At 43.7% G+C, this 22,069-nt stretch overlaps 1 protein-coding gene across 1 annotated transcript in view; it reads left to right on the top strand.

Annotated features, from left to right (window-relative positions):
* MYO16 (myosin XVI) overlaps positions 1-22,069 on the top strand; it is a 466,166-nt gene that overhangs the window by 196,319 nt on the left and 247,778 nt on the right. Inside the window, exons 14-16 of the mRNA XM_026493590.4 lie at positions 1,035-1,140; positions 7,712-7,829; positions 20,765-20,912. Of these exons, the coding sequence (XP_026349375.3) occupies positions 1,035-1,140; positions 7,712-7,829; positions 20,765-20,912 (372 nt within the window). The remainder of the gene's footprint in view (positions 1-1,034; positions 1,141-7,711; positions 7,830-20,764; positions 20,913-22,069) is intronic.

Below are 22,069 nucleotides of genomic sequence, written 5' to 3'. Positions count from 1 at the left end.
AATTAGAGGAATTATGGAGCGCCTGGGTGGCTCCGTTGGTTAAGCATCCGACTCTTGGTTTCAGCTCAGGTCATGATCTCAGAGTCCTGAGATCCATCCCCAAGTCAGGCTCCATGCTCAGCAGGGAGTCTGCTTGAGATTCTCTCTCCCCCTCTCCCTGCTTGCTCACATGCACATGCACTCACATTCTCTCTCTCTCTCTCTCTCTCTTTCTCTCTCTCTAAAATAAATAAATGAAAACCTTAAAAAAGATTAGATGAGTTATGGAGTATACCTGAGAAATATCAAAAGTACTCTCCTTATCAATAACAAGTTTGGTGAGTGTTCGTTGGTCCCTAGAATGAAGGAAAACGGAACACGCAGACGTCAGACTGACAGCAGCCTCAAGAGGCACCTGGCCATTTTAGGATCTGCCACGTGCCAGGCGCCTTCCTCACCTGGTCACATCTGACCGTCTCAACAGCTTCGTTTCAGGAGTTGCTTGCTTTATGTTCATTTTGAAGAGAAGACAAGGGAAGCATAGAAAGGTTTCATGAGTCTGGAAGGCTCCGAAAGATTTAGCAAGGTCATGTGGTGTAGCTCTAAGACACCTGCATCCCCGCCACAGAGGCCGTCCCTGGGGGCCACCACACTTACCTTCATTTACGAAGCTGAGGACAAGTGGATGGTGTCTTTCTTCTCAGCCTGATGTCTGTCTGCTGTAATTCACCTACGTGTGTGGTTCTACCCTGTGAGACGTTGGATGGCAGACTCACATCCCACCGATGTGACGTCCAGCATCTAGAGACGTTGCGTTAAATTCATACATCGTCGCAGCGTCCAGAACACCACAGGGCAGGTGACATAGTACATGTGTACTAGATATTGCGGATGAACAAATCAAGGGAAGAGTTAGATGATACCATACACACATTAAAGGTTGTTCTGTCACCCCCTCACCATCTTTGTATCTGAGAATTATCTCTGCTCATCAGATCGTTTATTACATTCTGCAAAACAGTAAACTTAGGTTTTCTCTCTCTGTTTTCTTTTAGTGGGGAAAGAGGATCGGGCAAGTCTGAGGCCAGCAAACAAATCCTGAGACACCTCACTTGCAGATCCGGCTCCAGCAGGCCCGTCTTTGATTCCAAATTTAAACATGTAAGTTTCTTATTTGGGTTGGAGACTACGTTGAGCCAAGAAACCTGTAGTTTACAAGGAAAAGGAGACATCATAATAGGACCATAGTTTGACTGTAAATTGGTCAGGGTTTGTAGAAATAAAAGGAAAGAAAGATTGTCTGGTACAAATGAATGCAGCTCAAGTGAAGGTTTATTTTCTTGTCCACATTTTCAAATATTTTGAACATACTCTTTTATATTTGCTCAGAACAGCTGGATTGAAAACATGTAATATACTTAGAGATTGTTGTTGTTTGCCAAGAAAGTGCCACTTTGGTGTATCGATACCTTTGAAGGATTTGGCCCAATAAGCACCTTTTTGGGGGGATCATTGAGAGCTGATAACAAATACTATTTATTTATTATGTATCAATGTATGTAAAAGAATCGGTAACAGGAAGTGTTAGTGACATTGACGGGCAGGTGATACACCTTCACCCCCAGTGTTGATTTTCGTGACCTACCACACCGTGTCAGTTTTAGGCGCCCAGCACAGTGATTGGATAGGGGTATGGATTGCAAAATGGTCACCACACTAAGTTTTATTAACAGACATCACTACACATAGTTTTTTTTTTTTTTTCTTGCGCTGAGAACTTCTAAGTTTTACTTGCTTAGCGTCTCTCCAATACACAGAGCAGTGGTGCTCACCGCGGTCCCCGTGCTGTACGTTACATCTACAGGACTTGTTTATCTTATAACTGGGAGATTGTGCCTTTTGAGTCCCTTCACCCAATTTAGAGCTGATTTTAAGTTACATTCAGTAAAACTTACTTTTTTATGAAGACACCTCATCGTGCTCCTTCATCCACTTAAAATCTTGTCAGGAGTCAAGGAGGAACCGGAAAGGCCTCTGAGCAGCTAAGAGAAAGGCTCAGAAAAACTCAGAAATTTTACCAAAGACACACCTGCAGGTGCTTGTCTCACGCAGTTCTGGAGAGTTTTGTTAGCAGGTTTTCCCTGGCACAGTAGACTGGAGGAATCAACTCGGAAACTGCTAGAAGGGTCCTGCATGGGAGTGGGAACCCCTAGGGGGTGGGAACAGACAGAGAGATGATGAGTAACCAATCAGGAAAATGGTCAGAACTCAGAAGTGTGCTGCTCTTGAGTTTCCACCTGCAGGGCTAAACCTCCAATTTCATCATTTTATAGGAAATAACTCTAGAATAATCCAGTCATTCTCTTACATGCGCCCCATTACTTGAGGGGCTGTGGGGTCCTACACTCTGTGCTGGCTTGCACTCAGTAGTCCCAGGACTCGGTCCCTTCCATGTGCTGTCACACCCTGTCCTAACCCCACGTGACCCCCTTCTTACCGTGTAGACCCCTGCCCACCAGCCTTCCTGGCCCTAAGACAGGGCTGGAACGGAATGTACATTTCTCCAGCATTCCCTCCCAGGTCACCCACCAAACAAATGGCACAGTCACTTTCTCATTTCCACACTGGAAACCTGGCTGTCACTTCAATGCCAGGCTTTCCCTGCTGCCACCACGATCACAGTATCCTGTCAGTCATACCTGCTGGTGTTTTCTTCTCCAGTCTCCTAGAGGTTCCCTGTTCCTTATTCTTGCTGAAGCCACCTTTGAACACGTATCACCCCAGACTGGGCCGTGGTGCCTCCGTCACTTAGTCCTTTATTCACGATACCTTATGTGGCTGCCATGTGCATGTCCCTTGAATTCAGAGACACCATCTTAGAGCCTGCCACGTAGTAGGAGTTCACTTTCTATGTAGAAAAAGAATGAGTGCATGCGTAAGATACCTGTAAGTATTTTTGGCACACCTAAGATACAGTTAATTACCCCAAGTTACCTAAATTAATTTACTCTAATAATATCAAACGAATTTAATGTGGATACACCATGTGTGTGTCATTGGGACCCTGTAAATTTTGCTGCGTGTGTGTGAGGACACACACCGTTGGCCGTGTTGCCCGGCACCCTCTCTCGGTGTGCGTTTCACAGTGAGGTTTGGGAAGTGCACGCCTTGCCCTCTAGAACCTCTCCTACGCAGAGCTCGCTGTGCGTGCATTTGCAGAAAGACTCTGCATTTCATTCGGTAGTTTGAGATTTGAAAGTGTCTGAGGACCTTGGTTAGCTTAGATTATTCCCTAAAATGGTGCCCTCCGAAAGTTCAGACATTGAAGATCTAGAAACCCATTGCCCTGAGAGAATTGTGCTATTTGTGTTTGGTTTTCTGTCACTACCCTTTTGACCCATAGCTGCAGGCCAGGGTTATTTCTGCCATGGTGGTGTTCACTAGGGAATATTCTGGACATTTTAGTATGTGATTCCTCATTTAGAAATGAGAGGGACTTCTGTTTAATCTAGATCAATGTAATTTCCTTATACTTTCTGCTTTTGAAAAAGAAGGTCCTTAAAAAACTCTGTCTGCCCTTCTGGATTCCTACGCCTGATTCTGGAGATTTTTCTCTTTGTGAAGAATGTACAGTAAATCAGTCTGCAGCAGATCTATGGTGACATAGACGTTCGTTAATGACTCTAATTCATAACCGTTTATTAAGCTCAAAGTATATACCGAGAACCTGCAGAATTCTACCACGCAGCTCAGTATAATTTAACATTTTCAGTCGAGTTGGGTAGAAGAGCATAAATTATCTTTGTTCAGATATTGTCAGATACTGACTACTGACACATAAGAATTAGAGAATTATAGAACAACATGGTTATAAAATAGACTCAGGTTAACTAATAGAATGATGGGATCTGTGGGCCTAATCGTACTGACAAGGAACAATAGTCTCCAATGTAAATTATAGAGTAAAGCAATCATTTATTAAAACGATCCTTTGTGAAAGAGCAGGCTGTGTAATTTCTAGACGGCATCCTAGACTACTTCGTGTAAATTGGCTTTGCATCTTAGCTTAAGTGAATACATTCTAAGTTGCATGTCTTTAGGCAGGTGCAACTCTTCCAAATCAGTTAGCACCTGGGAATCAATATTACGATATCCATGCAAATTTCAAGTCCAACTATTTCTAATTCACATGTTTATTTTAGTCTTAAATCCTAAAAATAAGTGATTTCTTGTCTTGTGAAATAATACCGCCCAGGCTTGAATATGGCTTAAACTTCATGTCAGTTATGCTTTTTGTTTGTTTCTCTCTAAATTACAACCCACATGACTACCCTTTGGTGTCCAAAGCGTTTCTGAAAATTACCCAGTCTGTGTTTGTGCAGCGCCCAAGTGTACGTGTGGGAATGAAATACAAGTGCTGGATAACCTTCTGAATTGACTGTAAACCTTTATAACATCATAGGAATTTAGTGAAATTGTGTACATTCCAAAGATGGGCCTGTACTTCCTGCATGAAAGAAAAGTCTGATTAAGGAGATGAGTGCCTAAGGGCATCCTTGATGGTGGAGCCTGCAGGCATCGTGAAGTTCAGTGCAGGGTGGGGTGAAGGGAAGCTTCGTTGGGTGAAGTGGGTGAGCTTAATAGGAAAGTCATTCGGCCAGACCCAATGGGGCGACATCGCTCTGAGGCTCCCGCCAGCAGCCACGGCAATGCTGCCACAAGGGGCCACATGCGCGGGAGACACGCACAGGGCGTCTCCACTGAGGATGCTGGCTGCCTCTAGCCCAACAGTTTGCCCTGGATCTTAGGATACTGCGAGAGAAAAGCAGTCATTGGAGGTTATTCTGGTCAGCAGTTTCTGAAGAAGAATGAAGGAAGGGCGTGGTGGGGTGGCCGTCCCCAGAGAATCGTGTAAGCTGAGGGGTAGAGAGCATTTTCCTTGTGGTTTCCATCGATGACATAATTAAAGATTATTACCTGGAGCGTGGGGAGCAGAAGAACAAAGTGTAGGGATTTGGAGGGAAGTTGGCTGTTGGGAATCCCTGTGGACCCGTAAGCAGCCCTCTCCTCGAGGGCACAGAGGGGAAGAGCCGGATCTGGGTGGGGTCAGGGAGGCCAGGGAGAGCCTGGCTCCCAGCCCCAGACGTGGCTTGTGTTGCACTCTGATGCAGGCCACACACGTACTTTTAAGGGACGCTCCGCCGTCACGTTTCTGAATTTAAGCTCATAGGTCGGTTGTCCTGCTTTAGAAGTCTACAGGGGCTTGCGTTCTGCCCTCGCAATGGGCTTCCGAGTTCAGTGGGTTTGACCTGCATCACCGTGGAGATGGCTTTTGCTCCCCTTGTACAATTTCAAATCAGCTAAGATCAGTGAAGAAGACTGTTGTTTTGAATCCTCGTATTTGAATTTCAAACTGTAGAAGCAGGGGATTTTCCGCGGCATTGGGTTTATTGGAACATAAAAATCATGTGTTGGGGGAATAAAACAACTGCTTGGGACTTTTCACTAATTCTGGCCCAGATGACTTTCAACTTTAAGGAATATTCAGCTCCATTTAAATTACTTAAATAAACATTTACTGAGTAACTGCTTTTACAGGGCAGAGTGATGGCGTCTGCTTGGTTAAGCCATGGTTTTTTTATTGAGGAAGCCACAGATTTTTACTCTTAGAAAATACCGTACGTTTACTACTACCGTAATGGGAGCACATAGCTTTTAGTGGCACAGCTATTAAAACTGTAGAGGGAAAAACAGAATTGTAAATAGAAAAAACATCTTACCGATAAAATTTGAATGGGGGACTACTTAGGAAATATTTACTTGCCTCCCTTTGCTATATTTTTACTTGAAGTTTTGCTGTTGTACAACATTCTCGTTACTTTTGTTCAAAGTTAAGGTGAACAGTGAAACAGTACCAGTTCTGCTTTTTTTTTTTTTTTTTTTTTTGGTATTTCTCTTAACACATTTATTTAGTGCCACCTATTGGCCAAGCAGATAATTAAAGATAAAAAATGTTACTTTGGTGTAACCGGAATCCGAAGGTTGAGTTGTGGACCAAGAGAACACTTATGAGCTCTTGCATTTAGTTCAATGGGCTTGGCTTTCCAGAGTCTGGTGCCTTCTGTGTTCTTATTGTGGTTCTAGCCGTCACGGCCGGTGACACAGTGAGGAAGCACACCCTATTTCGCAGAGAGATTGCCAGGGTTCAAATCCCAGCTCCACTATTTAGAAGCTCTGAACCTTGGGGAAGTGACTCAGTCCCTCAATTGCCTTTTCTACAAAATGGAGACACTAGTTGTGAGCATTAAAAGAAGTATATGTGTAAATGTGCATACACGTGTAGACCCACGTGTGTAAAGAGTACACGTAATTTTATATATAACTTCATTTATATTATATATGTTATATATAAAAAAACTGTAGAATAATGCTTGGCACAAAATAAATTTTGCTACTATTATTAGCAAAAATAAAATTAATCGTTGTTGCTTGTTGGATGCTTGCCGTGTGCCGGGCACCAAGGCGAGAGCTGTGTACGGCTGACACTGTGAGCACTGAAGGAGTTATTCCCTGTGTTAAAGTAAAGGAGAATGTGGTTCGGGGAATTCACGAAACGGGCTTAAAGTCATATAATTTGTTACTTTTGAACTTTGGGGGGAAACATGCTGGTGTATTTTACTATTTGGTGTATTTTACTATTACCACAATTTTCAGCACTTGGGATTTGTGATTAGAATCCAAGTATTGTTTTGTAATCTTTCAACATATAAAATACTTACAGGTGAACAGAATGCTTTAATAGATCAGTATCCACAACGTTAAAAAGTAGCAGCAAAGTGGTTTTTTTAAACTTAGAATAAAATTCTCAAAAACTACCGTCACCAGGAATTATAAAGAACCCACTGTATCAATAACGTAATGTGTTAGTGTGCGCCTCCTTGTGGCTGATGCGGGAACTGCATTGCACATCTGTGACTTGAAAAGATGGAGAAAAATACCTTTGAACCTTCCAGATTTTCATACTTTCTGGAGAATTGCTTGATCACCATCATCAGCACAGACACATTGATTGTTAGAAGAAATGGTGTTTTCTCTATAGTCGGGGTTTAAGGAAACATGTCAGGAAAGAATCTCAGATGCCAGATCTGAAGAGGTTTGAAACAGCATCTTAAAGCCCCAGCTCCCCACCTGTGACAGAGAGCACTGGTGGTGAGTCTCACCAAGGGAAACGGCTTCATCTGGAGCTCTTATTCCTGTTTCTGTGGGAGAGAACAGGAGAGAACATGATGTCGGGCCTGGGGTTGAAAGGGTATGTGGGTCCATCCCTGTTCAAAAGAAGGTTAGAAGCAAATGTTTAAGTTCATTTGTTTGTTTCAAAAGAAATTCTCACTATCACTTTTATTAAATCTAATCCCTTTGCTTCAAAACCACAAAAGCATTTCTACTGTTCTGTTAGGTTTAAAAGCCTAAATAACATGTGTTGAGTTGTTTATGTTTGTGTGAAGAGAGAGCAAAGCCAAGGGAGGCCCCCTGTGTGTCATTGTCTTAGTAAGTCTGAGGCAAGTTGGCTAGTAGTTTGCCGCTGGAAAGAGGGACTATAAAAGTTCAATACGGTCTCATACAAACAACAGAGAACCTCCTAGATAAGGGGATATGTCTGTGTCTTTGCTATCATTCTCCAGTTTTATTTTTTAAAATGAGGAGCTCAGTAAATGTTTCCACTTTGCTACAGGTCATGTCCATCTTGGAAGCCTTTGGACATGCCAAGACAACGCTTAATGATCTGTCCAGTTGCTTCATAAAGTACTTTGAGCTACAATTCTGCGAGAGGAGGAAACACTTAACTGGAGGTAAGCATAATATAACAGAGGCAGATCTCAGGAGCTACCAGGAGGGGGCAGAGGAACACCAAACATGGCGGCAACGGTGTCCATACCTGTGCCTATGCACGTGGGGTGAGGGAGGGAGTTGGGGGGGGGTGCCTGAATGTGCACACCTGAGATGCCAGGTTAGGCATTCTAAAATCACTGTGAATTGAAAAATATTCAGAAATGTGAGGTGAACCTTTTCAAGATGATTATTGTATAAACTATATAATATGGAAACAAACCCAAAATAGCTGAAATGAATCCTAATTATTGAACATAGAAATGACTCACCTACTCAGTTAAAATAAATGATAACTTGAATACCCAGTTCCTTCATACAACAGACATTGAAATCTATTTCAAATAAAGCTCAATCTATATTTTTTAAGCGATTGAATTAAAACAAATCAAAACATCGAAATAACTACCCAGCTAAAGCCAACCAGAGCTATTTCTTTTTTGGTTTAAATACGTAGTGTGTGCTTTATGAACAGCCCATACTTATTAAATTCAACTAATTTAGGGGCGCCTGGTTAGCTCAATTGGTTAAGTCTCTGACTCTTGATTTCGGCTCAGGTCATGATCTCAGGGTCATGAGATCAAGCCCCCGCTTTGGGCTCTGTTCAGTGGAGAGTCTGCTGGAGATTTTCTCTCTCCCTCTCCCTCTGCCTCTCCCCCACTCATGCTCTCTCCCTTCCTCTCTCTCTCCATAAAATAAGTAAATAAGTCTTTAAAAAATAAAAAAAAATAGAATTCAACTAATTTAGAATTCACTTGGGATTTTACATCTTTCTAATCAAAACAGATTATTCATGCAAATTAATCGTCTGAATAGAATTGTATGTGGGGTGCCTACTGCACTTGGAGGAATCAAGTATTGCAGAAGCTTTAATAACAGCTGTTAGCACACAAACAATTGCTAAGTGCAATGATTGTAGAAAGAGATCAATCTTATCTGATGTTTTCAAGTGCCCTTCAGGAAACAAAAGTTAGTTTTGGCCATAATTTAGAAACAAAAAGCCTGTATTTTGCAGTGTTTGTCAAAACCATTATTACTAAGTGAAATTGGGTAAGAAAAAAAATGCATCAAAGGAGTCAGAGAAGATAATTTTCCATGTTGAAGTTAGCAGCTTAAATTTTGCAACAGGAAAGTTACGTTTTAAAACCCTGTGACTACGAGCTCTGTTGGAAGGGCCACTGTGTTAGGAAGACCTCAGAGGAGAACGGCCTTGAGCCTCCAAGTCTGGTTTCCAGATCAGTTTTCCAACACTGCCGTGAGGATGTCCCTCTGAGTGAGGGGCACCGCCTGACCTCTTCGACTCAGGGCATATTGCCCCTTGAGCTTTCGGGGACTGGCGGTTGGAGGCACAGGTGCTGGAGGTGGACGAGGACCCGTTGCAGCCCCTGCCTCTCCAAGACAAGTGCGTGACTCCAAGACCAGCCCTCACAGAACGTCTGGGAGATTGTTGGAGACGCAGACCTGCTGAACGGGACTCTGTGTTTAACAAGATTCTCAGCGACTCATGTGGTCACCGAAGTTGGAGAAGGACCGTCCCAGCCCATGTAGAGTGGCCTCTGTTTTATGCACACGTGGCTCAGGGGGGAATCCACCTGTTCGGACATCACTCGCATGACTTTGTGGGTTCTGGATTCCACATTCCCTTTCCCAAGGCGTAGATACGATAACTGGCTTCTGCATCACCCATTACTGATCGTGTTGACTTTCCTTCTGGACAGAAGTTAGCATGTTAGCTTAGAAAGGCACGGATCTCCAAGTCTACAGCAGAACCAAGCTTGCTGCTGTGAGCACCTGCTTCTGCTCACGGGACATCGGCTCACAGCGGCATCCCGGGTCCCTCCCTTGACCTGCCCTCGGGACAGTGCAGGAGCCGTGCGCGGACACTCGGGTGCGTCCAGCACGCCAGCCACTGGGTGTGCCGTAGGCTGGGGTTCGGTGAGCGCCCCACCTCTCTCCACCCCCCCCCACGTTGTTTTCCCATTTCCCATCCTCTTCTCCTCATTATCATCCTTGGTTCCCTTCCTATTGCCCAGGCTGGTGGGTGAGGTAGCTTCTTGCTGTGTTCTTTTACAAACCCAGCCAGGTGATTTTGTGGTGGTTCTATGTTCTTTTTTTTCTAATTTCAAGCACAAAACATATTACTGCACAGACAGGGCCGGTGCTGGTGGAGACTATTGCCGGGAGCGGGGAAGCCCGAAGGGTTCAAGGGGAGCGCGGCTCTGCTTGCTGTGGGGAAGGGGAAGGCGAGGAGTGTGTGCCGAGAATGCGTACCAGGAGAGGGAGCGTTCAAGCATCACGCCTCTGGGCTGCACACGGAAGGACGTGGAAGGAAGGACACGGAAAAGCAGAAGCGTCAAGGGAAACGCAGCGAATGCCTTCAGATGTTCGCTACCGCGTGGAGTGGAGCTTGAGAACGAAGGTCTCTATGCGAGCTCTGTGGAGTCAGTAGACGTTCCAGAGAGAAACCGTCCTCCCTGACTGCGAGGCCTTCGCGGTGACTTGTGGTGAGGCACCCACCGTGCCCTCCCCCGGGCGGGGGCGCTCCAGCAGGGCCAAGGCGCAGACCCCTCGCGTGCCCCTAACAGCCTCCACGGGACCTTTGCGGGGTTGTTCCAGAGACACTGCCCGACGCTCCACATTCCCCAAGTCCGCACAGGAAGCACCTGCTACCTGGTGACCGGGGTTCCGACACCCAGCGGAGTGACTGGGTGGCGAGGATTGTCCCCTGGTGCCCGTCAGCCTAGAAGAAAGACCCCGTGTGGGAGTTCTGTAGTGTGCGAGCGTGCGGGACCCACTCTAACAAAACACTACAGACTCGGTGGCTCGGAACAGAAGTCCAGGGTCAGCGGACCGCGCTCTCTTGGATGTCTCGAGGAGAGGGTGCTTCCTTGCTTCTTGTGGCTTCGGACGGGCGCTGCCGGGCCTTGGGGTTCGTTGGCTGGTAGCTGTAGCCCTCGGGTCTCTGCCTCGCTTGTCATGGGTGCTGTCCCTGTGTCTCCCTCCTTATAAACACTGGTCACATCGGAGTAGGACCTGTCCTGCTCCAGGATGACTTCATTTTTTCTAAAAAAGTTTATTTTATGTTTTTTGGACACTTACATGCTCATACTGTGGTGTGAAGCGTTAGCTCAACAGTCATCGGACCGGGTCCTGCCCTTCAAGCCTTGCAGGATAGTCAAGGAGCTCAGGCTCGTCTGTCTGTGTCTCTTCCCACCAGTGTACGGATCAGGGTCTAGCACAATATCAGGCAGAGTCGGCTTTCAGTATCAAGTGAATAAATGAGTAAAGGGACAGTTGAGCCTGCGGGAGTAACTCTAACAGAGGGTAAGAAGTAGGAAGGACTGTAAAGGGCAGCAGAGTCCACGTGGAGCTCAGACGCCACAAAGCCTGGGTCCGAGGTCCAGTCCGGGCACCTGTGACCTTGATCAAACCACGCGGACTCTGGAAGGCTGATTTGTAAAATGGCAAGGTGAGACCACAGAGACCAGGCAGAACGGGTGAATGAATGAAGTAGGATGTGCAGGATAGCGGGGACTGTGCCAGTCTAGAAGCACTCGCCCTACGGCGTGGCCTCATCTTAACGTGAATACATCTGCAGGCACCCTGCTCTCAGCCCGGTCATGTCCCCAGGTCCGGGGGTTAGGACGTAGGCATACCATTTGTGGGACACAATCCAGCCCACCACGGAGAATAAGGGGGATCTGTTGTGTCGTCTTGACGTCTCAAACTAATTTTCAGTTCTAGAACCTCGTCGTTAGCCCCAAACTAGATGCCCTGAGCACTTCAGGAGGCTACGGGCCAGTGTGATAGCTTTGAATGACCTCATCTGATATCCGGGCTCCTTTTCTGAAAGAAAAACAAAAGAGATATTCATTTAAACTACCTCACACAAGTTTTAAAAATAGCTGAGTTATTCAAATGAGTCCCCTGGAAAAGGCTTCTGAATTTTAAGTGTTCACTAAAATAGTAAAGCGAACTTGAGTAAGGTTCTTACACCTCAAACTAGGTCAAGTAAATGTGGGTTACAGGTTGATTTTGTATCTCATGGTAGGCTCGAGTTTCCCTTAATTACCAACATTTCTAAAATAACGGTGGTGGATTTTTTGGACAGGGAGTATTCTCTTACTAACTCTAAGGTTGAGAGATGTTGCGTGTTTCCTTTATGGATACTGTTGCTCACACCTTTATAACTGAATGCCGGCTTCCTAATCAGGGATGTAGTCGCAAATTATAATAGAAAATATGAGGCTCAGTTTTATGAAACTCCGGCTATAGAAAAGTAGGGAGTGTTTCTTATTTTGAAGAAAATTTAATTAATAAAGAACATTCTAATCTGGCTTTCAGCCCACTATTCCCCCCATCTGATCACTTATTTAACAATGTAATTATTCCGGGTTCCCTGGTATACATGCGAGCAGCCTCAGGACGGAGTGGCATCCAGAACATCGTACCATCGCCCCACAGGGGAGTTTATAGTGTACAAATACTAGGGAAACTCTGCCGACGGGGATTTGCTTTCTCTCATCCAGTACCTTTCCCTTGGGTCTTTGAGGTCATTTGCAGGTATGGCTGTCTTGAATCCCTAATGATTTATCTTTTTCATCTAAGAGTGGAGAGAGGGTTTCAGGGTGCGAGGTTCAAGTGCACTCATGAAATTAACGGTGGGGAGTATACTGGATGCCGTATTCCTAATTCTTTTTCTTGTGATCAAGATCATATCTGGTCCTTTTAAGGTCCTTTGAAGTACGAGGTTGCCATTCTTTTTAGAGTACGTGTGACGTTTTGACGAACGATAGAGTAGTAGCCTTTCAGTCTTTTCCCCAGTGGACCATTTTATTGTTTCTAAATCTCCGAAAACATGTGATAGAGACCTCGCAGTCTTTGGAACTACAGGTCACGTCACAAAGCATTCTTCAGCAAGGGCACTTGGTGTCGCGCAAAGGGGCTCCCAGGCTGGGTCTCGACGTGCACGTCAGGCGAATGTCTCCTACCTTCTTCTCCCAACTAGAAAATTTGACACCAGACCACGCTGTCATATGTTCCCATCAGCCTTGTTTCACTTAGTTGGAGAGAAGCTACTTTTGAAGTTGAACGTTTCTCAGGCTGACGGTGGAGGCTACATATGGCCTGCCGTAGCTGCCCCTCACCGAGGAGAGGGCAGGCAGAGCTGCAGTGGTGGTTGGGAGCCGGTGGTATGTGCGCCACCACTCACCCCTGCGCTCAGCTCAGCGATCGGGCGGGGCGCACCGTGCTGCCGCAGGTGTCATGGCGAGGCGCAGCTCGTAGTCCCAGACCGCGTTTGGCAACTAGATGTTCAAAACCAGAATGTTCCACCGATCCAAGGTAAACCTAACTCCCCACCAGATACTTTGTTAGCTGATAATTCTCCTCTTCTGGGACATTGACGACCGAAGAGGATGCTGGTCAGTGAACACTGACTGGAAGACTTTTCCAAGGTCACCACATCCCCGCAAACACAGGGTTTTGATGCTTTTCCTAACTGCTTGATTGCGGGATTGTACACTCCTAACAATAACAAAATAAGCTGTGGTTTTGGAAAGTATCAGACTGTCTAATCTGAGGACTAATAGCTAAAACTTCAAAACTTTGGAAGCTGCTCTCCTGCAGTCTTTGCAGACTAAAGGCAACTTTTAAAAAAATTTTTAATCTTTATTATCCTGAAACAAAGTCAAATTGTTTTTGTTATGATTTCTTTTGAAATAAGCTTTTCGTATTTCTAATGCTTTCTTCTGCATGGTTCGTATAAATTAATATTTTCCTTACAATATATTGTTTGGTTTCACTTTGATGTACTTCAGTTCCCCTTAAAGTCTGCTTCTCATTTTGCCGATAGTTCCAACCCTTTTCCCCTGTCTGTTCATTGGTAATTTATATCTCTGCATAAACCAATAGGACTGTTTGCATGTTGGGATGTGTCCAGGCTCTCCCAGGACTCACCAGTCTGTGGGCTCAGTGAGTCACAGCAAGACAAGTCAGATATGCTGGCTCATTCCTGCCTCACCCCATTTCTGACCACCCCCCCTCGGTATTCCTGGCCGTCTCAGTCATCTCGCCTCCTGGAGCCCTCAAAATTCACAATGTCCTCTGGTTCAATGAGCTGAGGAGAGCCCTTCCGCTCTGGCCCTTGTGGCACTGGAGGTCCCCCCCGAGGTTCTGTGTTCCCATGTTTTCTGAATTTAGCCTTGTTTGGAACACCCTTCCTTCCAAAAGACTCAAACCAGGCCCACTTTGTGGTGTTCAGACTCATTTTTTTTCTAAGCCATTGCCTCGTTTACATGCGTAAATGTTAATTAAGAAGGTAGCACACTTTGTCGCCCAGTGGAAGTGGAAATCAGCCACTGCTGTCGGGCTATGATTATGCCTCAACTATTCCCCTCTCAATCCACATAGCTCTTCGCGGGCCTCATCAAATGTCAAGACCAGGACCGGCTCCCTGTTCTTTCAGACTGTAGCCCTCACAGCCCACTGCGCCCGCATCCTCCCCGACCTCCCCCTTTACCTCGCCCCACCCGGTCCAGGTTCTCCAGCCTCACTGGACTTTTGAAGTGCCTTGCTTACATAAGGCCGAGGCTTGGTTTTTGCTCTTGGCTGCCTGGAGGAGGCTTGCCTCTTCTCCTGCAATGGGCAGGCTGCTCTCACTGTACTGGTTTCAGTTCAAGTCACTTCTTCAGAGAAACCCCTCTTTCTTCCCCAAACCACTCATGCTAAGGTGACCCCTGGATCCCAGCTCTGTTCACTCTGGATCTGTCTCCTTCCTTATTTCTTCCATGGCACTCGTCAAAGTCTGAAAGGGTCCTTTTCATGATCGGTCGGGTTGGTTGCTGTCTGTGTCTCCTACTAGGAGAGAAGCCTGTTGGTGGGGCAGGTCCAGTCTGCCTGGCAAGGAGACGAGTGGACACTCCCCAAGTATTTGCTGGATTGATGAGTCTAAGGAATGCATGTAAAGCGCCAATAAAATGGGACAGCCATTCTTCATGTCAGGGAGGAAATTGTGTAAAGCCATCATGAACTCATTCATGTCCGCAAGGAACACAGATTACTGAGAGTGTAAACAGATAAGGAAAGCTACCCATATTTAGCTCTGGACTTTTTTTTTTTTAATTAGAGCCAATTCCGCTTTGTAATGACAGCTCGTATACGGTAAGAATAGAACCATTTTCTGCCTCCTTAGTGCCCGCTCTGTCCCCTGGGGATTGGTAAATGGCAGTGTGTGGAAGGGTCTGCAGAGGGAGGCGGGCGCAGAGTCCGCATGTGTGAAGTGAAGACTACTTGGCTCCTGTCTTACCTGTGCCCTGAAGGCACCCACGTCTATTGAAGCGGAAACTCAAATTTACTAACAATCAGAAATGTCTCCCAAAAAATATGCCAAGGCTATGTTTTCGACGTAGGAAACTTAACCTTACAGTTACAGCAGATGGGATGGAAAATCTCTTAGGGCTTTCGCTTGTGTTTTTTTAAAAAAAAAAAAAAACAAACCAGACGACTGTCTTCATCTTCATTACTGGCATCATCAATTATCCTTGGTATTGTACTCTCAGTTGGACATTCTTTTAGAAGTTCCAGAGTGCTTTGATTGATCTTATCTCCTTTGAGGAGCGGCATCTTTTAGTGGTAATAAACCAGTTGGGTTTCAACATAAAAGACCAACAACAGAACTTAAATGAGGCCAACGTCTTGAAAAGCCCCAGCACACCACCTGGTACATGGCAGGTGCGTTGAATGGCAGTCTCTTCCTCTTGGAGGCCACAGGAAGCCTGGGATCTTTGTATCTCTTCATCCCCACATTCGTATGGGGACATCGGAGTTAAGAGGAATGTGGGAATTGGCAACATCAGATTCAGGACCAGGAGCTGCGCTTGGGACCCTAGTTGAGACACCTTGCCTCATACCACCCCTTGCGTTAATCTGGAATAATGAAGTCAAAACAAATGTATAGGGGTGAAAAAGAGACTATTTAGATATATTGGTGAAGCAACAGTGTGCTTTTAGGTGACTGGTAATTGAAGACATGATGGGGCTCTCTGGGAACAGATCCTAAGTGGTCATGATTTATAACTAGAAGGGTGGGGCATGGTGACAGTGAGTGCTGGAAGTTTCTGGAAGTCAGTCGGAAGAGCAATGAGGGTAAGTATTTGTCTTTCTTGAAGGAGAGGAGATTTACTTCCTCCATTTTCTTTTATAATTGAAGAAAAATGAGTATAGCTCTGTAAGATACTTTTTACTGCAGATTTTGTCCTATATAATCTGCAAACATGTATGTCTTTACAGTGCCAAAACTTTCTGAGCAATATATTCATGTGTAGATTTCTGGAAAGATAGAGGATCACAGGTATATTTCTAGTCAGGAATATTCCTAAAATAAAACATCTTTTAAAGCATACAGGTCTTGAGAAGTCAAAAAAAAACCTCAGCAGGAAGTTTCTTTCTGTGTGTGGACATTTACAGGAATGAGTCAAACCTCCTCAACTCCATACCTATCATTTTCCTTCCTTTATTTCAGTGTCATTTCAGACACAACGAAAAGGCTGACATTTTCTCCATTTGGAAGAATGTTAGAGTCTCACAGAAATTTGAATTTTTGGTTGTTTTGTGATTTCTTCTAGTTAAAAGCTCCTTTAAGATATTTTTTCTTTTCAAAATCCTACTGATCAGAATCCTCTAACCCACAGCAATTTTATTCACTGTGGGAGATGAGCTAACGGGGCTGATTACTAATTACACTGTTTTTGAATTTAGATTAAAGGTATTGAAGTCACTCTATGATGTGGAATTTGATTAGTTTTGAATGCCGCTCTAAATGAAGCTGGTACGTTGGCTGGGACAAGTGGGTGTCTGGTCAGCCTTTTCTCTGCGTACAGAAGCATGATGGTCAGGAGACAACGGTTCCCTCTCGATACTTCTGTAGTTGAAGACTAAAAAAATAATGGGAAGGAACAACTATGGCCGTTTATTTCCTGTGTGATTTTAGAAATATTCTCTCGAGCTGGGCTTTTATTATTAATACTATGGAAAATGTTTTCAGCAAATAATTTGTGTAAGAAAGAAAAAAAGAGAGGAAAGTGTAGTAATTAAGACCTCTCCTTGAAATTGTCACCTGATTTAATACTCAAGGAGAGATGGGAAAGACACTACATCACCCTGTTCTAATTTTAGCATCACCTTTGGGCAACTGATTAATGGGATATTTTGAAAGAGACGTTCTTTATGCACTTACAACAACTTTTCTAAAAGGTTTCTAATAGGACAACTTTTTGTAATAGGGAGTGTTAATTTTGAGGGTTTGGGTTTTTTTTTTTTTTTTTTTTGCCCTGATAATCATTATGACAGGCTGAATTGACCACTTATTGAACTTGACCAGAGGGAAACCATGTATTAGCGGTTCCATTTGCTCAAGTAGACTTGCTATATAAAACCAAAACTAGGAGACCTCAGATTTTTGCTTATGGAGGCAGGACTCTAGAATAATTATCAGCAGACTCATTACACAAGATGATGATTCTAGTTCAAATGTAGGATATAATTACATCCATTTGACTCCCTGAGAACCGTCGCCTTTTGATCAAAAAAAAAAAAAAATTATTGACCATGGATCCTTACTGCAGAGAGAGAAACTATGGTAATTCACAGTTGCATTTGAAATTGAAATGCCTAACTGTTTACTGGCCATTCATAATGATAAGAACAAACCTAAATTCAAATAAAAAATACTCCAGAAAATCTAGACTTCTAAGCCCACCAAACAGGTAGCCATAAATGTTGATTACTGTATTGTCAATCCTATCTCTGAAGCAAAATCAGGGATCTGACTCCCATCCTAGATCCTTTTGTCGTTCCGAGATGGCTCATGTCATGTTGAACATGTCAACAACATGTTCTCATGACATGGGTGGTTTTTGTTTGTATTTTTGGAATGTTTAAGACACAATAGATACTAGTTATTGTGCTGCTGTGCATGTGAGGTCACAACAAACTGCAAGACAGCTAGACCCTCTGCACACTGGGCATGTGCTGCTTCATAAACACATCACCTGCCTTACTCCTTAACTGGGATGTGAACCTTATTATCGAGGCATCTGTTTCACTATTTACCACCAGGCTATAAACCATGACTTGGCTCCTTTTTATGATTTCAATATCTGTCTTGAAATTTTCCTAATATACTTTCTATTTATTAAATTGTGTCTGCATAAATTCAGGTCATATTTGCCTTTCCTGCCATGGGTTGCTTCCAGTGTTTGTAGCAGTGAGAGACTATTGTCTACATTTTTGGTCTTTGTATAGTGTGGCCCTATACACTTCTGATCGGTCGATAGTAATACTTGCTAGAGTCTACAGCAGAACACTTTATGGTCAATATCAATAATCAGTATAATAACAATCAATATAATATAATAGGAATATGACTTGTGCTTTCAAACTGTAAGACAGTAATTATGAAAATTCTAGAACTTTTTTGGGTGCCTTTGTTACACCCAAGAACGTGTTTTATGTCAGGTTATATTTGTGCACAGAAGTTCCATGTTGGGTCCAGAACACGGTAGAATGTCCCCTCTCACGACTTGTTTTCAGCATTGTACTGGAAGTCCTAGCTAATGCTGTAAGACAAGAAATATATGTGTGTGTGTACACACACACACACACACACACACACACACAAACAGATTAGGAAGAAAGAAATAAAACTGTCTTTGTTCACAGATGACATGATTATCTCTGTAGAAATTTGGAAAGAATCACAACAACAAAAATCTCCTGGAAATAGTAAGCCAACAAGTTTGCAGGATATGTGGTTAATATGCAGAAGTCAATTGCTTTTCTATATAGAAGCAATGAACAATTGGGATTCGACATTAAAAGCACAATAGTATTTCCATTACCACCAAAAAATGAAGAACTTAGGTATAAATCTTAACAAAATATTTGTAAGATCTTTTAAGGAAAACTACAAAACTCTGATTAAAAAAACATCAAAGAAGATCTAAATAGATGGAGAGATATTCAGTGTTCATGTGTAGAAAGGCTCAGTATCGTTAAAATGTCAGTTTTTCCCCATTTTTTCTATAGGTTCAACACAATCCTAATAGAAATCCCAGCAAGTTACTTTGGGGATATTGACATAAAGTTTATATGGAGAGTTAAAAGATCCAGAATAGCCAATGCAACATTTAAAGAGAAGAACAAAGTTGGAGGGCTGGTGCTACCCAGCTTCAAGACTTACTCTAAAGCTGCAGGAATCAGGGCAGGGTGGTATTGGTGAAAGAACAGACAAGTAGATCAATGGGACAGAATAAAGAGCTCAGAAATAGACCTACATAAATGCAGTTAACTGGTCTTTCAAAGGAACAAAGGTAATTCGATAGAGAAATGATAGTCATTTCAACAAGTTATGCTAAAACAGCAGGACATCCACATGCAAAAAGAAAATGACTCAAAGTGGGTCATAAATGTAATGGAAAAACAAAACTGTAAAACTTTTTAAAAGATAAATTGTTAGATGACCTTGTGTTTGGCAATGACTTTTTGGTGTAACACTAAAAACACAGTCCATGAAAGAAATATTTGATAAGCTGGACTTCATTCAAGTTAAAAATGACTGTTCTGTGAAAGACACCGTTAAGAGAATGAAATGATGAGCCACAGATAAGGAGAAAATATTGGCAAAATCACATCTGGTAAAGGACTGTTGGCTAAAATATGCAGTGAACTCTTGGTACTCAGCAATAGGAAAACAATCGACCCACTTTGAAAAAGATGGTCAGAGCATCTAGACGCCTCACCAAAAAGGATACACAAATGGGAAAGAAGCATATGAAAACATGCTCCATGTTATAGGTCATCTGGGAAATGTGTGTTAAGACAAAAATGAAATACCATTGCAAACTTACTAGAATGCCTGAAACCCCAAACGCTTACAACACTAACTACTGGCAAAAGGACGTGGAGCAACAGGAACTCTGGTTAATTGCTGGTGGGAACGCAAAATGGTGCAGTCACTCCGGAAGACAGTTTGGTGGCATTTTACAAAGCTAAACATAGTCTTACCATACGATCCAGGAATCACACTCCTTGGTATTTACCCAACCGAGTGGAAAACTTATGTCCACACATAATGTGGATACAAATGTTTATAGCAGCTTTATTCGTAATTGCAAAAACTGTAAGCAACCAAGATGTCCTTTAATAGGTGAGTAGATAAATAAACTGTAATATGTTTGTCTGATGGACTGTTACGGATACAGGAAATGAACTATCCAGCCAGGAAAGGACAAAGAAGACCCTTAAGTATATATTCTTAAGTGAAAGAAACTGAAATGATTACAACTTGAACGGTTTACATCCTGTGTGATTCCATCTGTACAACATTCTGGGGAAGGTACACCTACAGAGACAGTAAGAAGACCAGTGGGTGTCAGGGGTGAGGGAAGGAGGAAGGGATACACAGCGGAGCATGGGATTTCTAGGGCGGGGAAACAACTCTGTATGATATGTAGGATCATGAATTTCTTAAAACCCATAGAGTGTACAACACAAAGAGCGAACACCAACATGCATTTACGGACTTCAGTTCGTAACAAAGTATCCATATTGGCTCATCAGTCCTAACGAATTTACTGCACTAGCGCAACGTGTGAATAAAGGGAAACCGTGCTTTGGGGAGGAGAGAGCGGGCGCGATGGAGCTCTCAGGATTTTCTGCTAGATTTTTCTGGAAACCTAACACTGCTCTAAATAGTAAAGCCGATTGATATTTTTCAAAAGGTCTGCACTTGAAAACGGCTGCATTATTATCTCTTGCAATTAACTAGTTTGTGTAAATTTGTGGAAACGAAACGAGTAATGCCATTTAACAGGATCACTCTTTTTCCGCCCTTAACCAGCCAGAATTTATACATATATGCTCGAGAAATCCAGACTTGTTTCACAACCTGTGGGCCAGAGCAATTTTCTCATTTTCTACTTGCTGATGGATGGGTTATCTGCTGAAGAAAAATACGGACTTCACCTTCATAATTTATGTGAGCACCGGTAAGTGACTGCCTGTCTTCTCTGTAGTAATTCTGTCTTCAAGTTGTGATGGCATTTTAGCAGTCTTAAATTTTCTTCTTATTTTTCACAGAAGTGGCGAGTCAAAGAGAATAATTGGGTACCGTTAGGTTTCAACCTTCGGTGTAACAGGATCGTAACAGCTTACTGAATGTTGCGGTGTGTGCATGTATTTGTGTGTATGTATTAAGTTACTAATACAGGTATGAAGTTCTTTTCTTAGTTTTTGGATCAGATTTAAATAATTAGTATTTGTATAAACTTTTAGGTTCCTTTGGGTATCTTGGATATAACATTAGTTATGCATTTCTAATCTCTGGTGGTCTTTTGAAATAATGGGAAATAGTACTTGGCAAACATTATTCATTAGGCACAGGTGAAATTGCATGATGGATGAAGACAAACCACACATGTGAGCTGGAGAGCTGATTTTCTGCTCCAGAGGCAGGAAGCATTTGCTAGAATGCAGATGCATGGGTCATGGGATGGGATGGGGGGGTGTCATAAAGGTGGTGAGCTGAGGAATGTCTTCATGTTCTGCGCGTTTCCACCACCTGCCTGATCCAATGCGTCTCCCCATGAAGATTGGTCCAGATTTGGGTCAGGATGAGAAGGAAACAATGAGGACCGTAGGCTCCATTCAGGGGAGAAGTAGGTGGGAGAAGGGAGCAAGAGGGCGCTGGGCGTGCTGACCCAAGCTCACTGGTAAATCCGTGGCAGGGCAGAGGCGCTGGGCTCTGAAAGGGGTAAGGGTTTATTGCAGATACCTGTTACCCTCTGATTTGTAGCTTGTTGCTGTTTGTTATTGGATTCAAGAAGAATGGTGTGTGTTTTTGTAATTTTTGAGAAATCTTGTGAGAAGAGTTAAAGAATCCTTGGAGAGGAAGGGTGTGGCCTGAGGACTGGTGTTACTGGTTGAAGCGTGAAGTGGGGAAATTTATGGGGCTGCAGGGTGGAGATGCCAGTGTGAGAGATGAGGGGTTTTGGGGGGTGATGGGGTCTCAAGGGCTCTGAGCTCCTGGAGCGGGTTGGGGGGCGATGAGGCAGCTCTGTCGTGGCCATTGCTGTGAGGTGTTACTGACGGTGGGGTGCAGGGCCAGGCAAAGGGAATGAATTGGCCGTAATCTAACTTACCGCGA

The sequence above is a fragment of the Ursus arctos genome, unplaced genomic scaffold (genome assembly GCF_023065955.2).
Source record: "Ursus arctos isolate Adak ecotype North America unplaced genomic scaffold, UrsArc2.0 scaffold_10, whole genome shotgun sequence".
NCBI lineage: Eukaryota > Metazoa > Chordata > Mammalia > Carnivora > Ursidae > Ursus > Ursus arctos.
The sequence above is the reverse complement of the archived record's forward strand: the minus strand, read 5'-3'. Positions and strand labels throughout refer to the sequence as shown.